This window comes from Mangifera indica, chromosome 8 (genome assembly GCF_011075055.1).
Source record: "Mangifera indica cultivar Alphonso chromosome 8, CATAS_Mindica_2.1, whole genome shotgun sequence".
NCBI classification, from domain to species: Eukaryota; Viridiplantae; Streptophyta; class Magnoliopsida; order Sapindales; family Anacardiaceae; genus Mangifera; species Mangifera indica.
The window spans coordinates 9,756,318-9,777,987 of record NC_058144.1 but is presented as its reverse complement, the minus strand read 5'-3'; the positions used below and the strand labels follow the sequence as shown (position 1 = coordinate 9,777,987).

General features: G+C 34.8%; 4 protein-coding genes across 8 annotated transcripts; 3 read left to right on the top strand and 1 right to left on the bottom strand.

Annotated features, from left to right (window-relative positions):
- The first annotated feature begins 3,060 nt into the window (after nt 1-3,060).
- LOC123223050 (high affinity nitrate transporter 2.7-like) lies at nt 3,061-5,758 on the top strand. Its single transcript, XM_044646111.1, has 2 exons — nt 3,061-4,304; nt 4,516-5,758. Exons 1-2 carry the CDS (start codon nt 3,154-3,156, stop codon nt 4,757-4,759), a joined length of 1,395 nt encoding a protein of 464 aa, XP_044502046.1. The 5' UTR covers nt 3,061-3,153; the 3' UTR covers nt 4,760-5,758.
- Nucleotides 5,759-6,117: 359 nt separating this feature from the next.
- Nucleotides 6,118-8,697, bottom strand: LOC123222760 (sirohydrochlorin ferrochelatase, chloroplastic). 4 transcript variants are annotated; one of them, XM_044645706.1, is made up of 8 exons: nt 8,542-8,697; nt 8,208-8,407; nt 8,002-8,063; nt 7,547-7,657; nt 7,346-7,438; nt 6,822-6,922; nt 6,587-6,624; nt 6,118-6,498 (listed from the first exon to the last, which is right to left on the bottom strand). In XM_044645706.1, exons 1-7 carry the CDS (start codon nt 8,583-8,585, stop codon nt 6,612-6,614), a joined length of 624 nt encoding a protein of 207 aa, XP_044501641.1. In that variant the 5' UTR covers nt 8,586-8,697; the 3' UTR covers nt 6,118-6,498; nt 6,587-6,611. The 4 variants fall into 4 exon arrangements, with proteins under 4 accessions (XP_044501641.1, XP_044501640.1, XP_044501638.1 ...); XM_044645705.1 differs by having other exon boundaries at nt 6,118-6,624; XM_044645703.1 differs by lacking the exon at nt 6,587-6,624.
- A 697-nt stretch (nt 8,698-9,394) lies between these two features.
- On the top strand, nt 9,395-14,709 carry LOC123222598 (glycosyltransferase BC10-like). Of its 2 annotated transcripts, XM_044645448.1 has the most exons (12): nt 9,397-9,902; nt 10,240-10,353; nt 10,525-10,625; nt 10,737-10,808; nt 12,017-12,098; nt 12,196-12,276; nt 12,546-12,584; nt 12,699-12,764; nt 13,047-13,196; nt 14,189-14,317; nt 14,454-14,509; nt 14,606-14,709. In XM_044645448.1, the coding sequence occupies exons 1-11, from the start codon at nt 9,681-9,683 to the stop codon at nt 14,505-14,507; spliced, it is 1,110 nt and encodes a 369-aa protein (XP_044501383.1). In that variant the 5' UTR covers nt 9,397-9,680; the 3' UTR covers nt 14,508-14,509; nt 14,606-14,709. The 2 variants fall into 2 exon arrangements, with proteins under 2 accessions (XP_044501384.1, XP_044501383.1); XM_044645449.1 differs by lacking the exon at nt 10,240-10,353 and having other exon boundaries at nt 9,395-9,902; nt 14,454-14,647.
- A 3,702-nt stretch (nt 14,710-18,411) lies between these two features.
- LOC123222418 (probable galactinol--sucrose galactosyltransferase 5) lies at nt 18,412-21,661 on the top strand. The gene is made up of 4 exons (XM_044645180.1): nt 18,412-19,879; nt 20,109-20,286; nt 20,543-20,910; nt 20,985-21,661. Exons 1-4 carry the CDS (start codon nt 18,659-18,661, stop codon nt 21,540-21,542), a joined length of 2,325 nt encoding a protein of 774 aa, XP_044501115.1. The 5' UTR covers nt 18,412-18,658; the 3' UTR covers nt 21,543-21,661.
- The last annotated feature ends 9 nt before the right edge of the window (nt 21,662-21,670 follow it).

Sequence of the window (21,670 nt, the reverse complement as noted above, 5' to 3'; positions counted from 1 at the left end):
TGCCCCTTCCCTCTGATTGGATTTTGTTTGGATTCGAATCCAAACAAAACCCTTCATCTGAACGATGAAAGTGTTGTCTAAACAAATCATCCTCTAGATGATGATAACGTGTCCAAACCAAGGGTTTGTCCTCTCTAGTGTACGAACCAAGCCCAACTTGTTGTTTGTTTATTTTTTTTATCCAAACTTAAATTTTTGTCAACTCATTCCTAGTTTTAATAATCAATAATTCAACTAAATTATAATAATATTAAACAATATAACAATATTAAATCACAAAATTAAACAATAATAAATTATATTTCACATGAATCTTTAAAAGATTGAAGACAAGGATAGTTTAAGTATTCCAATAGATAAAATGATAAAAATATTTAAGTTATAAAAAGTATGATATAAATATATAGGTAAGCCTATTTTGGGGTAAAAAATTCAATATCCCTTGATACAATGTTTGCTTTAAAAAAAATAAAAATAAATAAACAATCTATACCTGTCATTTTAAGCTAGAAGACGCCAACACCTACTACCAACCAAATTGATATCAAACTTTATGGCCAAAAGACTTATTCCTAATTAAGTTTTAGTGCATTTTTAAACACACACCCGTAGAGTTTTAAAACACCAAACGTTTACTTATAGTTTATTAAACTTAACTAAAATTATTAGTTATAAGAGGTAAAATCGTTATTTTATCTTTAAACCATAAAAATTTATATTATTTTCTCTTATTAGTGTGAAAAATTAATAATTTTCTTTAAGATTAAATTTAGAAAAATTCACTTTTCCCCCTAAGGTTTCGATTTTTTAACAAAACCTCTCCCTCTCCGACAACCGACACCCACTAGCCATTTCTCTCCCTTCTTCCAAACTCATCTTTGTTGGAGAAGACGAGTCTTTATCTGGATGAAGATGAATTATCTTGTCTTAATGAATCAACGAGGTCATTAATTCGGCTTCGTCAGTTGGAATTGATAGCCACATTTGGAATCAATGAAGAGTCAACAAAAACATGACGGATCTAGAGCCAATTCGACAGAAATTTGATAGTTCTAGAGAATCAATTTGACGGTATGGAGTCGATTCTTTGTCTTCGATTCGTCGTTGGCCAAAGCTTTATTGCTTGTCATTGAAGTCAGCGGCGATGACAAAGAGAGAATGGAGGAACAAAATAGTGACCATCGTCGCCATTATCAGAGAGAAGAAAACCCTATACATAAGGGGGAAGAGTTACTTTTCAAAGTTAAGGTCTAAAGTAAAATATCAGTTTTTAAAACCTTGAGGAAAAAATAAGATTAAATTATATATTTTATTAATATTACTAATAAAATAACAATTTTATCTTTAATTTTATCAAATAAAAAATGACCTATAAATGGATATTTTAATTTTCTAAATTTCATAAGTGTGTATTTGAAAATAGGCCGCAATAAGTCTTTTGGCCAACTTTTTGTAATATAATTACAATCACATCGCTATTCATCACCCCAATATTCTTCGATGGTTGGATGTTAAGTCTACCTCAGAAATAATAAGAATAACAATGGTGGGAATGAAGTTAAAAGATCCACAAAAAACCTAGCCCAGATATTACCATCACTACTAAAAGTTAGAAATTTAGCAGCCTAGCTATCAACCACGCCACCTAATTACTACAAAACCCTCCTCACAAACACAATTATAAATTGGGTTTCATCTTTTTTTAACTTAGGAGAAGAAGAAAAGATTATTGTCTTCTTACACAAAATGATTTTTCATATAATACAAAATAATTCGAGTTAATTTTTGTATTTAGAAATGGGAAATTCATCTCTCAAAAATAGTAATAATATTATCATATAATTAATTAATCAATAATTTATAAAATTGATAAAATTTAAAAATTAAAAAAAAAAAATCTATGTTTAATTATTATCTATAACCGTGATACAAATTATTTAAAAAAAAAAGATCAAAAGACTATTTTCTATCTAAAGTATCATTTTATTTCAAGTTTTCGATCTTTAACTATAAAAATCTTAAACACTCATTTATAGGAGATTAAGTCTATTAGTTTTAAGGGTAAAATCGTTTTTTCATCTATAATATTAAAAATAAATTAAAATTAAATCTTTTTTCTATCTCTCTCTCAAAACCCTAAAAACTAAATTTACCTTTAAATCAAGTTTAAAAAAATGGCATTCCCCCCTCAAGGGTTTAGTTTTCAATTTCCGACGTCAAATTTGGCTCATCGTTGGCGATGAAGATTCTCCGAAGTGTCATCATGCTCTAATAGTCTCTTTGCCCTCCTCTGGAATATTGGCTAACAAAGAGCTTTTTTTGAAAACGAAGCTCCTCGTCTAAAAAGATGAAGACAAGATCAGGCGTCTAGAGAAGGGGAGAGAGCCCTTCAGAGTATAATGTTATATCGAAGAATCTTCATCGTTGATGATAGCACTGGGTATTGAAAACTAAACCTTAGGAGAAAAAAATTATTTTTTAAAATTTAGTTTATGAGAGAAATAATTAATTTTTAGGGTTTAAGGGAAAAAAGAAAATAAAATTTTAAAAAATTAAAATTCTATTAATTTTATCTATTCATGAGTAGATAAATAAAATTTTTAAAATTAGAGATGTGAACTTGAAATAAAATGATTCTTTGGATAAGGTATAGTCCAGTGGCAAAAAAACAAAAAAATATTATCAAACCAGTGTATATTACAAGCGACAATTATGAAGTCAAGGTAAACCAAAGTACTAACTGGCGAATGAGATGACAACATATCCAGACCAGAAAATGCCATTTTATTTTCAAATAAAATCGTTTTTTTTTTTTAAATTTTCTGTTGAAGCTGGTTCGTTTCTGGTCTTCTTTATATGGAAATATCTAATCAAATTAAGAGACTTGATTAAATTATGCAAATGCAGAAACTAATTACCAATAATCAGTTTTCATTCAAACTAAAACCCTCTTAATCAACATTATAAATGATCATCACATGAGAAAATTAATTCAAATAAAACCCAATAGCCTTTTTTTTTTAATATAAAAGTTTATAATTTTACTGCCTTTGTTAAAGAATACAGTGTTCATTTTATACACTTTGAACTTTCCTGAGGGAAAGTTCAAAACAAACCTTAAATCTCTGAAATTATTCCCATAATTTTGTAGCCATGGAAGCTCCTCCATCTCCAAGAAAAGCAATTCCTCCATTCAACATTCCAGTTGATTCTGATAACAAAGCAACTCAGTTTCATCCATTTTCACTATCTTCTCCCCACATGCTTGCCTTCCACCTTTCATGGCTCTCTCTCTTCTCTTGTTTCTTCTCCACCTTCTCCATCCCTCCACTCATTCCCATCATCCGTGAAGATCTTAAACTCTCCCAAGCCGACATTGGCGCCGCCGGCATCGCCTCCTTCCTGGGCTCCATCTTCTCCCGCCTCGCCATGGGACCCGTCTGTGACATGGTGGGCCCTCGCATAGCTTCCGTCACGCTCTCTCTCCTCACGGCACCGATCATTTTAGCAACCTCTTTAGTCTCTTCACCAAACTCCTTCATTCTCATTCGCTTTCTTGTGGGGTTTTCTCTGGCGAACTTTGTAGCCAACCAGTTCTGGATGAGCTCCATGTTCTCCGGCTGCGTCGTCGGCCTCGCCAACGGAGTCTCTGCCGGCTGGGCCAACATGGGCACCGGGCTGGCGCAGTTTGTCATGCCTCTCATATTCACAGCTATCTCCTACTTCAACGTGCCGTTATTCACTGCTTGGCGTCTCGCTTTTATCGTGCCTTCAATGTTCCAAGTTTTAACGGCCATATTAGTCTTAATTTACGGCCAAGACCTGCCATCCGGTAACTACAAAGACTTCAAGAAAGCAAGAAAAAACTCTAAAGGAGAAGATGATAACTTTCTCTACGTTCTTTTCAACGGGTTGAAGAATTACAGAGGGTGGATACTGGCTTTAACGTACGGATACAGTTTCGGGGTGGAGTTGACGATTGATAACATTATAGCGCAGTATTTTTATGACAGGTTTAATGTAAATCTTCAGGTGGCCGGAACGATTGCGGCGAGTTTTGGGTTGGCCAATTGGTTTTCGCGGCCGATGGGCGGGGTGGTGTCGGACACGATGGGGAGGAAATTCGGGATGAGAGGGAGACTGTGGGGGTTGTGGGTGGTGCAGACAGCGGCTGGGTTTCTGTGTGTGTTACTCGGACGAGTTAACTCGCTGTGGAGTTCTATTGTTGTCCTTTGTGTGTTTTCAGTGTTTGTTCAAGCCGCTTCAGGCCTCACGTTTGGCGTCGTTCCTTTCGTTTCCAAAAGGTGAGCTGAGTTTAGAATTTCAGTTACAACTGAACTTTAAAATGCCGGCAAGACGGTCGCAAAAGCTCTTTACTGGTTGACACGTGTATCCTACAGCGACACCGTATTGAGGTCACATCTGTCCTCATAACGGAATGAGCTGTAATTTAACAGTCTCCGTTAACAAATAATAATTTTGACTAACCTGTGGTGTGTTTTTGTACGGATGCAGGTCACTGGGGGTGATATCGGGGATGACTGGGAGCGGCGGGACAGTAGGGGCAGTTGTCACCCAGACACTGTTTTTTTCCGGCTCAGAATATTCTAAGCAGACGAGCATTTCACTAATGGGACTTATGATGATTGTTTGCACTCTCCCCCTAAGCCTCATCTACTTTCCTCAGTGGGGTGGCATGTTTTGTGCTCCTTCCTCGGATCCAGATTCAGCCGAATTACAGTACCTCCTGCTCCAGTAGGGAAAGATTTCAATGAAACAAATGTATTACTCTCATTTGTACATTCTTTCAGTAAAATTCTTTTAACAAATGTATTACTTCATGAAGATTGCTTATGATGTAAACTAGCTTGTGTAGGAGATGTTTATTGGTTTTGTTTTTTTTTTTTTTTAATGATGTAAACGACGACCATAAAACGTTGTCGTTTATTCGGATAGTTGAGCTTCCGGTTTTACCATACGACATCGTTTTGTTCCAGCTGCTGGCATTGAATTTTATCATCTTGTTAAGATTGAATCCTCGGTGGGATTGAAGAATACTCAAGAACTCTGGCAGCAAGTATATGCCAACTTCTATGGCTTAGAGTTATCATGTTTCAGTGCCCAAAGCTACACTGCCCAAGTTTATGGTTTTAATTTGAATAAAAATGAGCCCCAACTCAAGTTAAGATTGACATTTTAGTGTATATATGAAATTGTAATATAAGTTTGTGATAATGTGAGCTTCAATTGTGAAACTCTTGATTGGTTGAGTGTTGCTCTGAAGACGGAGGAAGAAATGCAGAGTAATAAGATGCCGTAAATGGGTAGGAGAAAGAGCAAGAAAATAAAATAACTACTACGATATGAGTTGTTGGGAGTTTCACTTGATGCAAATGGGCAAGAAATTAAAAGAGGCTTTATAGGAAGTTGCAGAAGAAGTATCATCCTGGCATTGCAGACCAACAGGTCCTTTCACTTCTCTTGCTTGCTGTTGAAAAGGAAACAACCGCTCAAGCAGATGCTCAAGTTAATGCTAGTAAGAAGCTTGAAAGGGAGAGTTTCTCCAGAATCTGGAATTTCTTCAAGCAATTTATTCAACCAAACATGTAGAGGAAGAAATAAATCTGCAAGCCAGGTAGGAATGCCGAAGAAATTGTCATCCCCAAGAAGCGAAAAGACATCAAGGGCAGACATTTAATGTGGCTAATAAGGCTAATGTATGCAAGTTATGAAGCATATGAAAAAAATAGTTTGTGCATACATACTATAGACATTGATTAGTACAACACACGTATATATGGATATACCCCAGAATATGGCCTGATGATGATAAAGTTGATAAACGTAAAATCGATGCAAGTTTTCATTGCAAACTTTTACCATGAAAGTATAAGATCTCTTCAAGCTTCAGTTCCTCTAGACCAGTGATACAGAAAAAGAATCCATAACTAAGTTTGAAACATTCAGGTTCTATATAGAGTATCTATTTCTCTTAATTTTGAAGGAAATTTCACGATTAATCTAGGAAGATCAAGAGGCTAGTAGGAGTACATTGGTAAACCAGAAATTTTATATAAAATGCCGCCTGTAATTGTAAATGAGCCTTTAACCAGTAAGTAACAATACAAATACAAATTTATGTAACATTAAATCAAACAATTTTTTTTAACAGTACAATAAAAATAGAAGTCAGAGAAGCAGATTACACAGGATTTCAGTACAAAAAGGAAGGTAATAAGGATAGATATCCAAAAGTAAAATGTTTTCCAGAGGATCAGCCATCACACCTCCATTAACCAACTGCTGGCCGCCAAAATTAGCAATTGAGGCTTCCAGATTAGTTCTCTCTTGGTTAGCTTAGACTGGGATCACTGTATATGCAAGAAAAATGCTACACTAATTTTTCAAGGTGCCCAGATTTTTCAGCGTTAGGTAGGGGAAGCAAAAGGCACCAAAAGTTCCTTAAACAGTGTCTGCTGGCCATTTGAATGTGACATGCTGAGGAGGAAGATCAAGATGACATGAGATTAAGTGAATACATTCAAATTATTACACTCAATGTCAACACTCTTAAGACTCTAGTCACCATATTTTTTATTCAGCTTCACTGTCTAAGAGCCAACTCTGCAAAGAATAAGTCACATCAGGCTTGAACTTGCTAACTATCATTGCACAGAACCATTATCGCCAAAAGTAATAAAATTACTAAAGTACATCATCCAACTTACAACATTACATTATTGCTTCAGCTAATGGCATATAACTATGCATTAATCTTAGAAGGTACTTCTACTAAAGTCAAATTTTAAATCATCGCATACCCATAGAGCCTGCACTTGTTTGTACCGGCACAAGCTGCACACTCATCTGCATCCCCTGCTACATGGCTTAAGCAATGATTCAGTCTGTCATTCACAACATCCTGCAATGCGAACAACTTAAGTAAGAAAGCACGTATGTGTGTTGTTGTGTATATTTCACTCAACTTCATCTATATATAATTATTAATCAAGACCATTTCCAAGAGTGCCAAACTGCAAATCTGAGTAAAAGGACTCTAAATGCAACAGAAAATTAAAATCAGAGGAAATTTTCTGTTTAAAAATGATTATTAGAAGTGAGCAAGGTAAAAAGCACAAGCTATTAAATTGGCCTGGGTGTATTGTCCATAATCAGGAACATTTTGAAATATTCCCATCTCTGTGAATGATATGCAAAGCATTGATGTGTTGTAACATCAATTTACATAGGGCAAAGAAATTTTAGCACTGAATATGCAAGCTTCAGAAACATGGACTCCACAGTTCACAGTAGCAATCCAAAAGAAAATACAGACATTACATACCACTAGTAGCTCATGCAAACCAAGAGGTGCAGTAACCATATATGAAACACCTGGGTGCTCCTTTGCAGCTTCAGCAGTCAAGGAAGGTATATCCTGTAGAATAGCACAAAAGTAATGCATTTTAACATGCAACACACTACAGTCACCAATAGTGAGAATAAAATCATAGTCAAGTTACTCAAAATAATTAGAAAGAACTACCTTGTGCCAATGTCGTCCAGGAAAGAGAAAAAATGGGCTCACAACCACCCGACTTGCTCCTTGTTGAACACACAAGCCAAATGCATCTTTTATTGATGGCTCTGCCAACTCCTATTTAGATCAGAACAAAATAGAAGAAACAAGAAGAAAGCTAAGATTCTCATCTCTTGCAGCCAAAAGAACTACTGTGTACTACACAAGCATAGGCAGAGCTACAGTGTGACCAACAGGCACAACCTCCATGGAACTATCTTATATGTAATTTATATCCTACATTTTTTAGTTCCTTTTTTTCAACTGTCTTACCGCCCCAATAACAAAATTTATCATAAATTATCTTATTTAATTATTCCCTCTCCAAAATTCTCTAGTTCTAATACTTAAACATTAGCATCTCTTCATATTTTCAGCAACCCAAAAACCCTGCAAAAAGAAAAGAGTTGAAGAAAGAATACCATATGTGCAGGCTCTACAATTGGATACCCAGTTTTGCCTCTAAACATGACTACAAATTCATCTGAAATTCAATAAATTGAAAAAAAATAGCCCTTAATAATAAGCTAAGTAATGAAACACGTCAAATTCAATACTGAAAAACCATCAAGGCTAAAATTATCAGTGCAACAGCCAAAAGGGTATGACAGAGAAGTTTAGAGCTCACTTAGCATGAGGTTGGATTCTCTACGACGCGAACCATGGTCAACAATGATCACACCGTCTTTATCACCAACTGCAGCTCTAAAGCATGCCCTTGTTGATAAATTTTCACTTCTAGAAGGACCTCTCTGCAAATTAACTAATTTGGGGCGTGCCCATGCCGGTCTCTTCGTTCCAGATTGGTTCAAGGAACAACTACAGTGGCTTCAACGACAGCAAAGATTATTTTTTTCTTTTTCGTAAAATTCTAACGATATAATATATATTTATATATTTATCCACCAAGCAAAAAGAGAGACAGGGATAGTAAATAACAATGTATGTTTAGGGATTTGAACCTTTTGACAGTAAACTGAGAGAGGAAAGATGATTCTGTCGACATGTTTGGAGCCCTCTGCAAAGCTTAGTTGTGTTCGGAAGATTGTGGCAAGAGCACGAGGCTGATGGATGGAAACGACGACGTTGTTCGGGCAAGTTAAATTGAATAATAATTCTGGGCCCAAATCATGATGAAAGGAGGCCCAACTTATAAGTCTCCAGGCATTTAGGATTTAAGGGGTTAATGAAAATTTAATTTAACTTAAGCTTTTCCACTTAAAGTTAGGGCTGAATTTGAATAGAGTTTATTTGAGTTTGAATTCAAGTTTGATTGAAATAAATCTAAAACAAACTCAACCCAAACAAGTTCAAGCTCAAGCTTGAAAATTCAATATTTTCTAATTTGAGTTTTAGAGTGTTCAGTTTGGCAAATTTACGAGTTAAAAAAATTTAATATATAATGATATTATTTTGATCATTATACATTAAAACAATATCATTTTAGTAAAAAGTTAAGTTAAAAGTTTGATTCAAATTAAAAAAAAAAAAAAAACCAAGCTTAGGCTCAAGCCCGAATCCAGTACTACCTAAAGCCATTTGAATGCTCCACTTGGTGGTTGCAGTGCTCTTCAAATAGATCCTTTCAACTTGCCCCAGTGGGTACAATGTTCCTCTCATCCTCTCAAATTTAAACACTTAACCGTTTGTTATAAGAATATGATTTTAACAACAAATCTCGACTTAATAATAATAAATAATTAGTAATAATTGCTTTTGGAAATTGTTAATATTTTTTTATTTAATTTTATTTAACTTCACAAACAAAAGGGATCTGATTCCCTACATTACACGCAACTCAACTAACAAAAATCACTCGCACTTTATTTATTGTTGCGACACCATGACTCAGAAAATGCCAGAAGCTCACTTGTGAAGTCAAGTCACCTTCGTCTTCCTCATTTCATCTCTCTTTCACTCCCTTGCTTCAACCGGACTTCAAACTCAGTCTTCAACCGTTTCGTTTGTTCTTTGTTTCTTGGAGTTGGTGTCATGACCCGCTCCCATTGAATGGATCTCGGTTGGATCTTCAGTTAATCGGTGTTGAGTGTTGATAGATGGTGGAGGAGTTGGAGTCAAACGGCGTTGGTTAGTGACATAAATGAAGCGAAAACAGCAGAAGTTTCACTTTTATAGATGGAAACGGAAAATTTTTGCCGCCATTTTGGTAGGATTCTGTTTAGTCAGTTTGGTGTTGATGCAGAGTAATTGCACGAGAATTATCTCTCTACGACATCGTTTCGATCAAAAGCCGAAAATTGCCTTCCTATTTATTGCCAGAAATCGGCTTCCTCTCGAAATGGTTTGGGATAAATTTTTCAAGGTATGTTTTCTTATAATTAGTTTTTAATTTAAGTTAAAGTAACAATCTAATTATAATCAGTTCCTTCTTATTAGTATTATTTATTGTCGACGTTTGATTAGTTTGACATTATGATTCTTGATGAGTTTTAAAATACTGTTTTAGGAGTGGCTTATAATGATTTTAATAATTCTAGGCAGGTTTATGACGGATTTTGTAGCATAAAAGATTAATTAATTTAACCGAGTCAAAACTTGGAGGCTTCAATGAATTCTTTTCTATCTTTCTAAGGGTGTTGTGTGGTATTATGGACTTTGTGAACAGGAGAATTAATACTAAGTGTTGATATTATGTTCAGGGAGAGGAGAATAGATTCTCAATTTTTGTGCACTCGAGGCCTGGATTTATTTTTAACAAGGCAACAACAAGATCGGTCCATTTTTTGGATCGTCAAGTTAATGATAGTATACAGGTTCGTAATGTGTTCATGGGATGGAATCTCTTAGTAAAACAATAAGTAATTAATCTGTGGTCTTGTACATGTGCTCTTATTAGCTGAAATCTTAATGACAGAATTTGTTTTAACATTCAAATTCTGACTCTCCGTTTCCATTGACGTGATAATATTTATGTCGTATTTCAGGTAGATTGGGGAGAAGCTAGTATGATTGAGGCAGAGCGTATATTGCTTAGACATGCGCTTGAGGATCCTTACAATGAGCGCTTTGTTTTTCTATCAGACAGGTGATAATGATTCTCAACAGCTGCTACTTGATATACTGTCTTGTTAGCCTCTTGGAGTTAAGGGTATTTTGAGTTTTCACTTACTAACAAGTTACTTGTCATCTTTTTCAGCTGCATACCTCTATACAACTTTGGTTATACATACAACTATATCATGTCAACATCAACTAGTTTTGTGGACAGGTTAGTTGGCGAGCACGTTTTTTAACAATTCTAAAAACTTAATTTGATTGAGCATTATGCTTAGACACTTGAAGCCCAACCATCTTTAGACACAGAACAAAGTTCCAACCTTTTTTTTGTTGTATTGATCAATCCTGAATTTTACAACAAAGAGGAGAGTGTTTTGTAGTAAAAGGACTTTAAATTGTATATTTTCCATGCACTATTGGTGCAATGAATTGTCTCATTTGTTGGATCTCCAGAGTAGTAGTTAGCATTTTTCCAAACTGTAGAAGAATAAAAGTAGATTGATCCTTGTTAACAGTTACTCTGTGCTGTGAAAGTTAAAAGAGACGTAAAAAACTGAAAAAATAAGAAATGAAAAAAGAGGTAGCATATTATGTAGTATGTTACTTATAGTTCTAGTCTCCCTGTTTTTGTTATATTTTGGCCGGAGGGACAGAGGTTATTGTCAAATGAAGGTCAGTTCTTAGCATATTGATTTGATGCAATTCAGTGCTCAATGGCTTGATAGAGGCTCATCTAAGATTGTGTATGTATTTGTTAAAGGTACAGCATCTATGAAACATTATGCATAACACATGGCTTGAAAATTTGTTGAACTAAAGTATTGAAAGTGGAAGATGCTATCTACAGTTGATTTGACTCTTCTACAAAGTGTATATTTACTTTGATGTCCAAAGCAGACGAAGCCCACATCCATAACCTTGTCTTAGTCCAATAAGTGGGGATTTCTTGAACCATTCCTTGGTACTGGCGTTTGTGCATTTATTCAGTCTTTAGTCATCCATAGCTTAAAACATTGGATTCCAAAGTTTACTTCTATGATTCTAGAGTCATTTGGCCCTACTTTTAGCATTTCTTTGGGCAAAGATCATACTTTCCATAGCTGCAAAATAACTCTATTATTGGGAAGAATCGTTATTCTCACATAAAATTAGTGCTAGAGGCTCTACCAATATTCTAAATTTCTAAGTTTACTATTTCATTGTTATTGTAATATGAAGTCATGTCTCTACCACTGGTGTGCTTTATCATAACTTATCAATGTCACTGTTATATGTTCTTTCCTGCATGTCATTCTTTCTCATAAGGTGGTTTTGGTATTATCGCCATGCAAAAATATGTAATGTAATTTGTGCAACATTGAAGTTTTTTATTTTGAATTGCTTGTAATTTTATATTTGTCAACACAATGGTGGAAACAGCTTTGCTGATACAAAGCAGGGTCGGTACAATCCGAAGATGTTTCCTATTATCCCTGTTCATAACTGGAGGAAGGGATCTCAGGTAACAGCCTTGTGTACTGAAGTGGTTGCTTTCAAAACGTTCTATCAGAAAGTAACAACAAAGTAGTGATAATAGCTTATGCTATGTCTTCTTGTAGTGGGCTGTTCTGACAAGAAAGCATGCAGAGGTGGTTGTAAATGACAGTACTGTGTTTCCAATTTTTCAACAGAATTGCAAGGCAAGCAATTCACTTATCACGGGTTCCTTTGTTGCATAAAACAATTGGTGCTCACATTGCACCCAAAAATAGTATTCAAGGAGGATTCTTTTTGAAACAATAACTAAGAGCATATAACAGATGAATCTTGTTGTCCATTGAGAAGGCATTAACAGAAGTATTTCGACCTTTTAACAATATTGTCAAGTTAATTATTTTATGTAATCTTGTTTTTTTGAGGACCTGTTTATTCCTTGAACTTATCTGATCAATTTATTATTACTATGCAGAGGAGATCACTACCTGAGTTTTGGAGGGAACACACATCTGTAAGTAATCTTGAAAGGTCATTTAATTTTTATCAAAAAGTTTCTTGATGTGTTTCAAGAAAAAGCTATTAATTTTATATTTTAATTTATAATTTATAATTCCTTGGTTTCCAGCCAATTGATCCAGCAAAGGAGCATAATTGTATACCAGATGAACATTATGTTCAGACTTTACTGGCTGTAAGTGAAAATTTATTTATTAAATTAAGCAAGTTTTTTTTTTTTTGTGAAAGAATTAAATAAATCAGAAGTTATTAGTCTTTGAGAAAGCAGTTACCTGCCTGCTGCTAGATATGTGAATCTGATAGTGTTAGCACCTTTTTCTAGCTTCTGCCTTTGCACTATGTGAATTGTTTGGTACATCAAATGAAGGGCCTAGAATTGAAGGACAAACCACACTGTTTTTTTACTTCATCATGGTGATTGTAATGTCACTTTTTAAGCCATTGTCTTTGAATTCAGCAAGAAGGCCTTGAAGGAGAACTATCACGAAGATCATTGACATATTCGGCTTGGGATCTTTCTGCCTCCAAAGACCATGAACGCCGTGGTTGGCATCCTGTGACTTATAAATACTCTGATGCCACTCCCAAGCTTATTCAATCTATAAGGGTATGGATTTCTCTCTTTGGACCTTAAGTTCTCTAAATATTCATCATGCAGTACTATGACATTCATGGTTGCTACTTATAACTCACAAATACGAAAAATTATGTTACATCCTAGTGCAACTTTTTTTTTTAATTTCTATTTCCTTAACAACAGGCTGTTTGTTTCTTTTATCTAATATAACATGATACATCTTCTCACACCTTATTTTTTAATCTTTCTCCCCCCTGCTTCCTTTGAAGAACTAAAGAAAATTGCCCATCTGAGATGAGACTTCTCTTGTTTATTTCATTTTTATGGGACTGTTGCTGTCTTAATGTCTTCTTTTCTTATCCCTAATAGATTAGAACTCAGAAAGAAAGTTCAGTTTGAGTTAGGAACCAGGATAGATTTTAATGAGTGACAGGATTTCAAAATGTTTCAGATTCTAGAAATTAAGAAATTGATACTAAAGAAAAAAATGTCACCCATACTGCACTATTATTGCAATGAGTTCCACCAAAATTTTACTACTGCTCAATCTCACCTTTGTCGTCCCAATTGCTGATATACCATTGTGCTGCTGCAATTCTGACAAATGTTTTAGTGCTACTACTATGCAAATGTTTAGGACTCTGCCATCTTGTTAATTGTTTTCAACATCATAAATTTAGAAAAGTATAGGTGTCACACAATAATGCCTTTCCTTTTTATGTATTCAGAAACTTTTTCAAGCATTCACGAGTTCAACCTAGTGCCTTTATTTTGGATTAGTGTTAAAATTTTAAAATAAAAACACACATATTAATTACATTTTTCATCCCAACAGTCTGAGTCTATTGAATCTGAGTGCAGCTGGCTTGGCACAAGATGTACTTGTTAATTGATTAATCTATTGTTTGCAACTTATATGGAAAAGTTTAGAATGAATCAAAGAATTGATTGAAACTCGAGTTCAAATTTCTATTGTTCATCCAATTACGGGATAAATATAAAAGATTAAATACTTTTTGCAGGAAATTGATAATATCTATTATGAAACTGAATATCGGAGAGAATGGTGTAGCAACAAAGGGAAACCATCCAGATGCTTCCTTTTTGCCCGAAAATTTACCAGGCCTGCTGCTCTCCACCTTCTTAATATGGTAAGTTACTAGTATGAGATTTGGAGAACATTAGGGATTCAAATCAATTTATAGAACAAACTTTTGTTCTCTGCATGGATGCATGACTTGTTTCGCAAGTCTCGTATATTTATTTGGTTCATGTTTTATATTTCAGTCTGTACTGGGAGCCGAGAATGTCCAAGGAATGAATGAAACAGCGGCAAAGTAAATGTATGTTGTAAGTAACATTAGGTAGGATTAGTTAATCTTAATCTACATGGATTAGTCTTGTATTTTTCTGTATTAATATAATTGATATCCCTGTAGGTTTTAGATGCTGAAGGACTTGAAAAAAGAGAAAATGTCTAATACGGTGTCGTAAATTTTCTCATTTTTTAAAACATACATCTAAATAAAATGAAATTTTATTAGTTTTTCGCTCTTTGCCTTAACTGAATGTAAAATGCGTCTATGAAGTAACTTGGGAAGTTGTATCATGTGCGTCGAAAAATTTAATACCTAAAGAATGTTTTTTCAAATGATTCTAAGTTAGTAAGATGTATTCATACATATAATATTACTCTTAAAGAATGTTTATTCATATTATTATATGCGGCAAAATTTAATTGCTCTTGCTAATTTTTTTTATTGGACTGAGAATAGAAATTATAGATATTAATATTTTTAAGGTGCTTAGACTGGATTACTCATTTATTAATATTTAAAATAAGATCAAAGGACTGTTTTTTAACAAAGTTTTAATATAAAGATAAATATATATTTGTAGAGTTTTAAAAACTTAAATATCTACTAATGTATTAATTGTTGTTAAAATTTTCTCTTAAGATTAAGGGTAAAATCGTTATTTTATTAATAATGTTAAAAAATATATAATTTTGTATTATCTCTTAGGTTCTGAAAACTCGCATTTTACTCTTAGTCTCAATTTTGAAAAAATAACTTTTTCACGCAAAATCCCTAAAGTTTTCTCCCTTCTTCGATGATAGTGACGGTGGCCACCATTGTTTTCACTTTTAACCTAGTTTTTTGTTGATAAGGAAGATGAATTCGACGAAGACGAGATGAAATTGTCTCGTTTGTCCATCAAGAAATTTGCCTCCATCTCTTCATTGATGGAGACAAAGGAGACCCTCTATCTCCATCGACAAAGACGAGTCTTTTCCTCATTTTCGTCAATAGAGATGAAATTCTTCGTCTTTGCCTTTCTCCTCATCAAATGGCAAGGTTAAAAAATGGAGACTGTAGTGACCGCCATCACTGTCACCAAGGGGGGGAGAAAATAGTAGGGATTTGAGAGAAAATAATTATTTTTCAAAATTAATGTTAGAGGTTAAAATACGAGTTTTCAAAACCTTGACGTAAATGAGATATAATTATTTACATTTTAATATTATTAATAAAATATTAATTTTACTTTTATCTCTAACAAACAAATTTTAATAATAATAATCTATAAATAAATATTTAAAATTTTAAAACCACCTAAACGTCTGTCTTTACGTTCAAAATTTGGGTAGGAAATATTCATTTGGCCTTAAAATAAATCGCATAAATTTTATTATCTGAATACTGACATTATCAGATTTAAATTAGTAACCGTCCTAAATCAACCACTTACCAGACATAACTGGCACCGACTAACCGCGTTGGTTTCACCACACGTCTGCTAATTGAAACTGACACGCCTCCCTCCACAGTTTTACGTGGCGAGTTCTTAATGGTCACTCTGGTCTTGGTCCCAACGGTTTCTAGATTCTCAATTCTGGTCTCCGTTTCTTACGGGAGAAGTATTGCACGTGTCAGACTTCCATAGCTCAATACTCCAAGTCCAAAGACTAAAATCATGAAACCAAAGGGTCGGTGGGAGTCTGCCATAGAACCTACACGTGGCAAAAGTCGGTGGTCCACCGCCAATTGCGCACAGCATATTCTAATTTCTTTTACCAAACACGGTATTTTAAGGGTAAGCTTATAAAATATTAAAAAATTCACACCACTTGAGTTAAGTTCAAATTCAATTTGGTTTACTTATAATTAAGCTCAAGTTTGAATTCGAATTTGTTAAAGTCAAATTTTAACTCGATTCGAATTCTATTAGATCCATTTTTTGTTATTAAAACGATGTCATTTTAATACATATTGATTGAAACGATATTATTTTGTATCAAAAATTTTTAATTGAAAAATTTAACAAATAGCTCGATCGAGCTTGTATATGATTGACTCATTTCGAATTTATTCAAACCAAACTTAAATAGACTCGGTTCGAGTTTAACCCTACCACTTGGCAAATAATTAGAGGGTAGAGGTCAGTGTTTTCCACAGCTTCTTTTTCGTACCAAGAATATTTACTTTAAAAAATTTTGAATGTGCTTTTGCTTTGTTAAATTAGTAGGGACCGTAAGGTAAAATGCATAATTCAATAAACTTTCATTTATTTATTTTGTGCCTATTTTAAATGAATAATAAAATCTAAAACCCTTCATCTAGAGAGAGAGAGAGCTTCAAACAGAAAAAAAAGCATCAGAGAAAGAGTCATCACTAAGAGAAAAAGAGAGAACTATTGTCTATCAAAAAACCATCGAAAAAATTTAAAATCTTAATTAAAAAATATCATTTTTTAAAATTTAATCATAAAAAAAATTATTAATTTTTTAAATAAAAAATCAGATATAATTTTACTTATTTTAATATTATTAATAAAATAATAATTTCATCTTTAATGATAATTTTTAAATATAAAAAAATAAATTAAATTTTAAAAATTCCCCGAAGCATATATTTATCTTTATACTAAACTTCTGTGGGAAAAAGTCTTTGGGCCTTTTTTAAACTGATATGGGTTTCAATATTCCCTTAATAATATTCTCACGTCTCACCCAAATGTGGGACAGATGCAGTGTTGTGATTGGCCAGTTTTTGTCACGTTAGTTCCAATATTCCATTTTTTCAAAAGAATTTCACTTTAGAATTGTACCTTTATCGCTTTATCACCTTAACTTTGATTAAATGATTATTCTATTTTTCTGTTTGGAAAATCTTTTTTTTTTTTCCATCTATTAAATTTGTTGATAAAAACATTCCCAATCTTTACTTAAATAAAATATACCCCTCTTAGAATTCATAGTTTTTTTTATATAAAAATTATAAAATTTATGAAAATATATGTTTATAATTATAAAATATTAAAAATTAAGTTGTCGACAAAACTGAAATCTTGTTCATGCCCATCAACTATTTAACTAACACTAATGAACTATATAAGAAAAAAAAATATTTATTAATTTTTTTATCTCTTTTCATACAATAAAAGATGTATATTTTTAATATGACAATGTTTTTTAAATGTAACAATTCATGAAAATTGACAAATAAAAAACAGTATCAAGGAATTTAGAACCAAAGCTTTTAAGAATGATATAAAAAGAGAATAAAATTGCTGATTCATTTTAGTATATATTGAATAAATTGATTGGTTTATCCTACAAATGAAAATCCTTGTAAATATTTGAAATGAGATATCAAGATTCAATCTTTAGATTAAAAATTTATATGTTTTGACTACGTTAGATTTTATGAATAAAATTATATATATTTATTTTCAGTAACAAACGTAAAAATATAATATAAAAGGTTTAAATTGTATAAAAATAAATATATACAAAATAAATTAAAAAATAATGAAATTTAAGAAAGGCCAAAGCATGAATTTAGTTAGTATAGTAGGCCACACTAAATAGACTTATTTTTATGTTTTTTTTTTTTCACCTTTTAATTTACACCTGAATTTTTTCCTGTGCGTGGCTTCGTATCCACCCGTCAAATCTTCATCCATGAAGCTTTGATGTAACATTCGTCACCTTTGCTTTGAACCGTCAATTCCCCAAATTAAGCACAAAAAGAAACATTAGTTTATATGATATTTTAGAAAAGACAATGGATAATGTTTAAAATTTAATTTTCACTTTTTCACACTGCGGACTGACTGACGCATGAAATTTTCAAACCAACAATTCAACAAAAAAGAAGAAGGAAGCACCCACCTCACCTTCCACTCAAGCTTTTCCCTCTGTATTGCAAGCCTATATATACACCGCTTCCCATTTGGGTTTCACCATCATCAGTTCAGCATTCAGCAGCACAAGTTAAAGCAAGTTTTAATATTTCATCAACACAAAATCAAATCTTTTGTTTAGTTTTTGAAGATTCCATTCTTCTTTTTGGGTTTCTTACTTTGTCTATATAAACAGGATTTCTTTCCTTCTTGTCTCGCCACAAATCTTTATTCCATTTCCTTCTGTTTAACTTCTCTGTAGCTGAGACTTTCGTTTTTTTATTTTATTTTTTGCTTTAACAACAATGGCTCCAAGTTTGAGCAAAGGAGACTCTTTTGATGATACTCTTGTTAATGGCTATAACCAGTCAATGGTCAGCCTGGAGGGATCGAAACTAATGGCGAATGGCCATGTGTTTCTCAGTGATATTCCTGATAACATCACTGTTACTCCTTCTCCGTACACCGCCGACAAGACGGTGTCCTCCGTTGGATCCTTCGTCGGATTCAACAGTGCTGAACCCAGTAGTCGCCACGTGGTTCCTCTAGGGAAGCTCAAAAGCTTACGGTTTATGAGCATTTTCAGGTTCAAGGTTTGGTGGACGACTCACTGGGTCGGCTCCAACGGGGGAGACCTCGAGCACGAGACCCAGATGGTGGTTCTCGACAAATCCGACTCGGGTCGGCCGTATATTCTCCTTCTCCCTCTCGTTGAAGGGCAGTTCCGAGCTTCTCTCCAGCCCGGAATCGACGACAACGTCGACATTTGCGTCGAAAGCGGGTCGACGAAAGTCTCCGCCGCCGCCTTCCGAAGTGTACTTTATGTGCATACCGGTGAGGACCCCTTCAGCTTGGTGAAAGAAGCAATGAAAGTCATTAGACTTCATTTGGGAACTTTCAAGCTTTTGGAGGAAAAAACACCTCCACCAATCGTGGACAAATTTGGTTGGTGCACGTGGGACGCATTTTACCTTACGGTGAACCCGCAGGGGGTCATGGAAGGCGTCAAAGGTTTCGTCGACGGTGGGTGCCCACCCGGATTCGTATTGATCGACGACGGATGGCAGTCCATCAGCCACGATGAGGACCCCATCACCAAAGAAGGCATGAACCACACCGTCGCCGGGGAACAAATGCCTTGCAGGCTTCTAAAATTCGAAGAAAATTATAAATTCAGAGACTATAAAGGCCCAAATAACTCGGCCAACAGCTGCAAAGGCATGGGCGCATTCATCAAAGATCTCAAGGAGGAGTTCAAAAGCGTGGATCAAGTTTACGTTTGGCATGCACTGTGTGGATACTGGGGCGGCTTGAGGCCTAAGGTGCCAGGATTGCCGGAAGCTAGCATTGTGAAGCCGAAACTTTCTCCGGGATTGAAGATCACGATGGAGGATCTGGCTGTTGATAAGATCGTCAACACCGGAATAGGGCTGGTTCCACCGGAGATCGTTGATCAAATGTATGAAGGGCTCCACTCACAGTTGGAGAAAGTTGGAATTGATGGGGTCAAAGTTGACGTTATCCATGTAAGTTAATCGATTTCTTTGAAATTAAATTAAATATTATTTTTATATTAATGATGACTTCTGGTTTTCTGGACCATTCCCGATTTCAGAAACTTTGACTTGTTGGAAACAGACCGACTATTAGTTCTAAGTTACTTTGACTTGTTTGGTCGGCACGTAACTGCTACATATAATATCTATGAAAAAAGGTTTTCCGACAAATCTTACTAAAATTGTTAATGTTTTACAGCTCTTGGAAATGTTGTGCGAGAATTATGGAGGCAGAGTGGATCTTGCAAAAGCTTATTTCAAGGCGTTAACTGAGTCAGTAAGGAAGCATTTCAAGGGCAATGGAGTAATTGCAAGTATGGAGCACTGTAACGATTTCATGTTTCTTGGGACAGAAGCCATTGCTCTTGGTCGTGTTGGTATGTCTGTCATCACTTTTAATTAATTCTAATTTAATCCACTAACTATTACTATCGTCACATTAACACCCTGAAATCAAAATCAAAGGCACTGTCCATATTTAAGTGTATCATATGATGCATAATACATATTTTTTCATATTTAAGTGGATTAAAAGTGTTTGACTAAGTTGGCTTAATTACATATTTCTCCCTCATAAGATCACCACGTTTACAAGTTAAAACAGGACAATAATGTTATTTGTGTGCTCAACAGGTGATGACTTTTGGTGCACTGATCCATCTGGCGATCCAAACGGTACGTTTTGGCTGCAAGGGTGTCACATGGTGCACTGTGCCTACAACAGCTTGTGGATGGGCAATTTCATTCAACCGGATTGGGATATGTTCCAATCTACTCACCCTTGCGCCGAGTTTCATGCGGCTTCCAGGGCCATTTCCGGCGGTCCAATTTATGTCAGTGACACTGTTGGCAAGCACAACTTCCCCCTGCTCAAACGCTTAGCCATGCCCGATGGATCCATTCTCCGGTGTGAATCCTACGCTCTTCCCACCAAAGACTGCCTCTTTGAAGACCCTCTTCATGATGGCAAAACCATGCTCAAGATTTGGAACCTCAACAAGGTTAGTCTTTTTTCCCCCTTCTACGGATACATTCGTTTTTTCCAAACTTTCATGACTGAGGATTCATTAAACAGTTTACTGGAGTTATCGGAGCATTCAACTGCCAAGGAGGAGGATGGTGCCGTGAGACTCGACGGAACCAATGCTTTTCTCAGTATTCTCACAAGGTGACAGCCACGACCAACGCTAAGGACATTGAATGGAACACTGGGAAGAACCCCATTTCCGTTGAAGGAGTTGAAGTTTTCGCCATGTACTTGTCGGAGTCCAAGAAACTCCTTCTCTCAAAACCAACTGATGACATTGAAATTTCCTTGGAGCCCTTCACATTCGAACTCATAACTGTTTCTCCAGTCACCGTTTTGCCTGGAAAGTCTGTGCAGTTTGCTCCTATTGGCCTGGTGAATATGCTCAACACTGGCGGTGCTATCCAGTCCTTCTCTTACGGCTGGAACTCTGTGAAGATTGGAGTTAAGGGAAGTGGAGAAATGAGAGTGTTTTCTTCGGAGAAACCGAAAGCTTGCAAGGTTCATGGAGAAGATGCTATGTATGAATATGAAGGGAAAATCGTCGTTCTGCAAGTGCCATGGTCAAGTCCTTCTGGTTTATCTGTAATTGAGTACTTATTTTAAGAGTAAAGATCTATATATATAACATGTAAAATTTAATTTCTTCAAACTTACCAGTAACTGTAAGTAAGTAATTGCTAAGTGTTTGATTTCTCCGAGTAATAAAGTACAGTTACTACTAATTTCTTTTT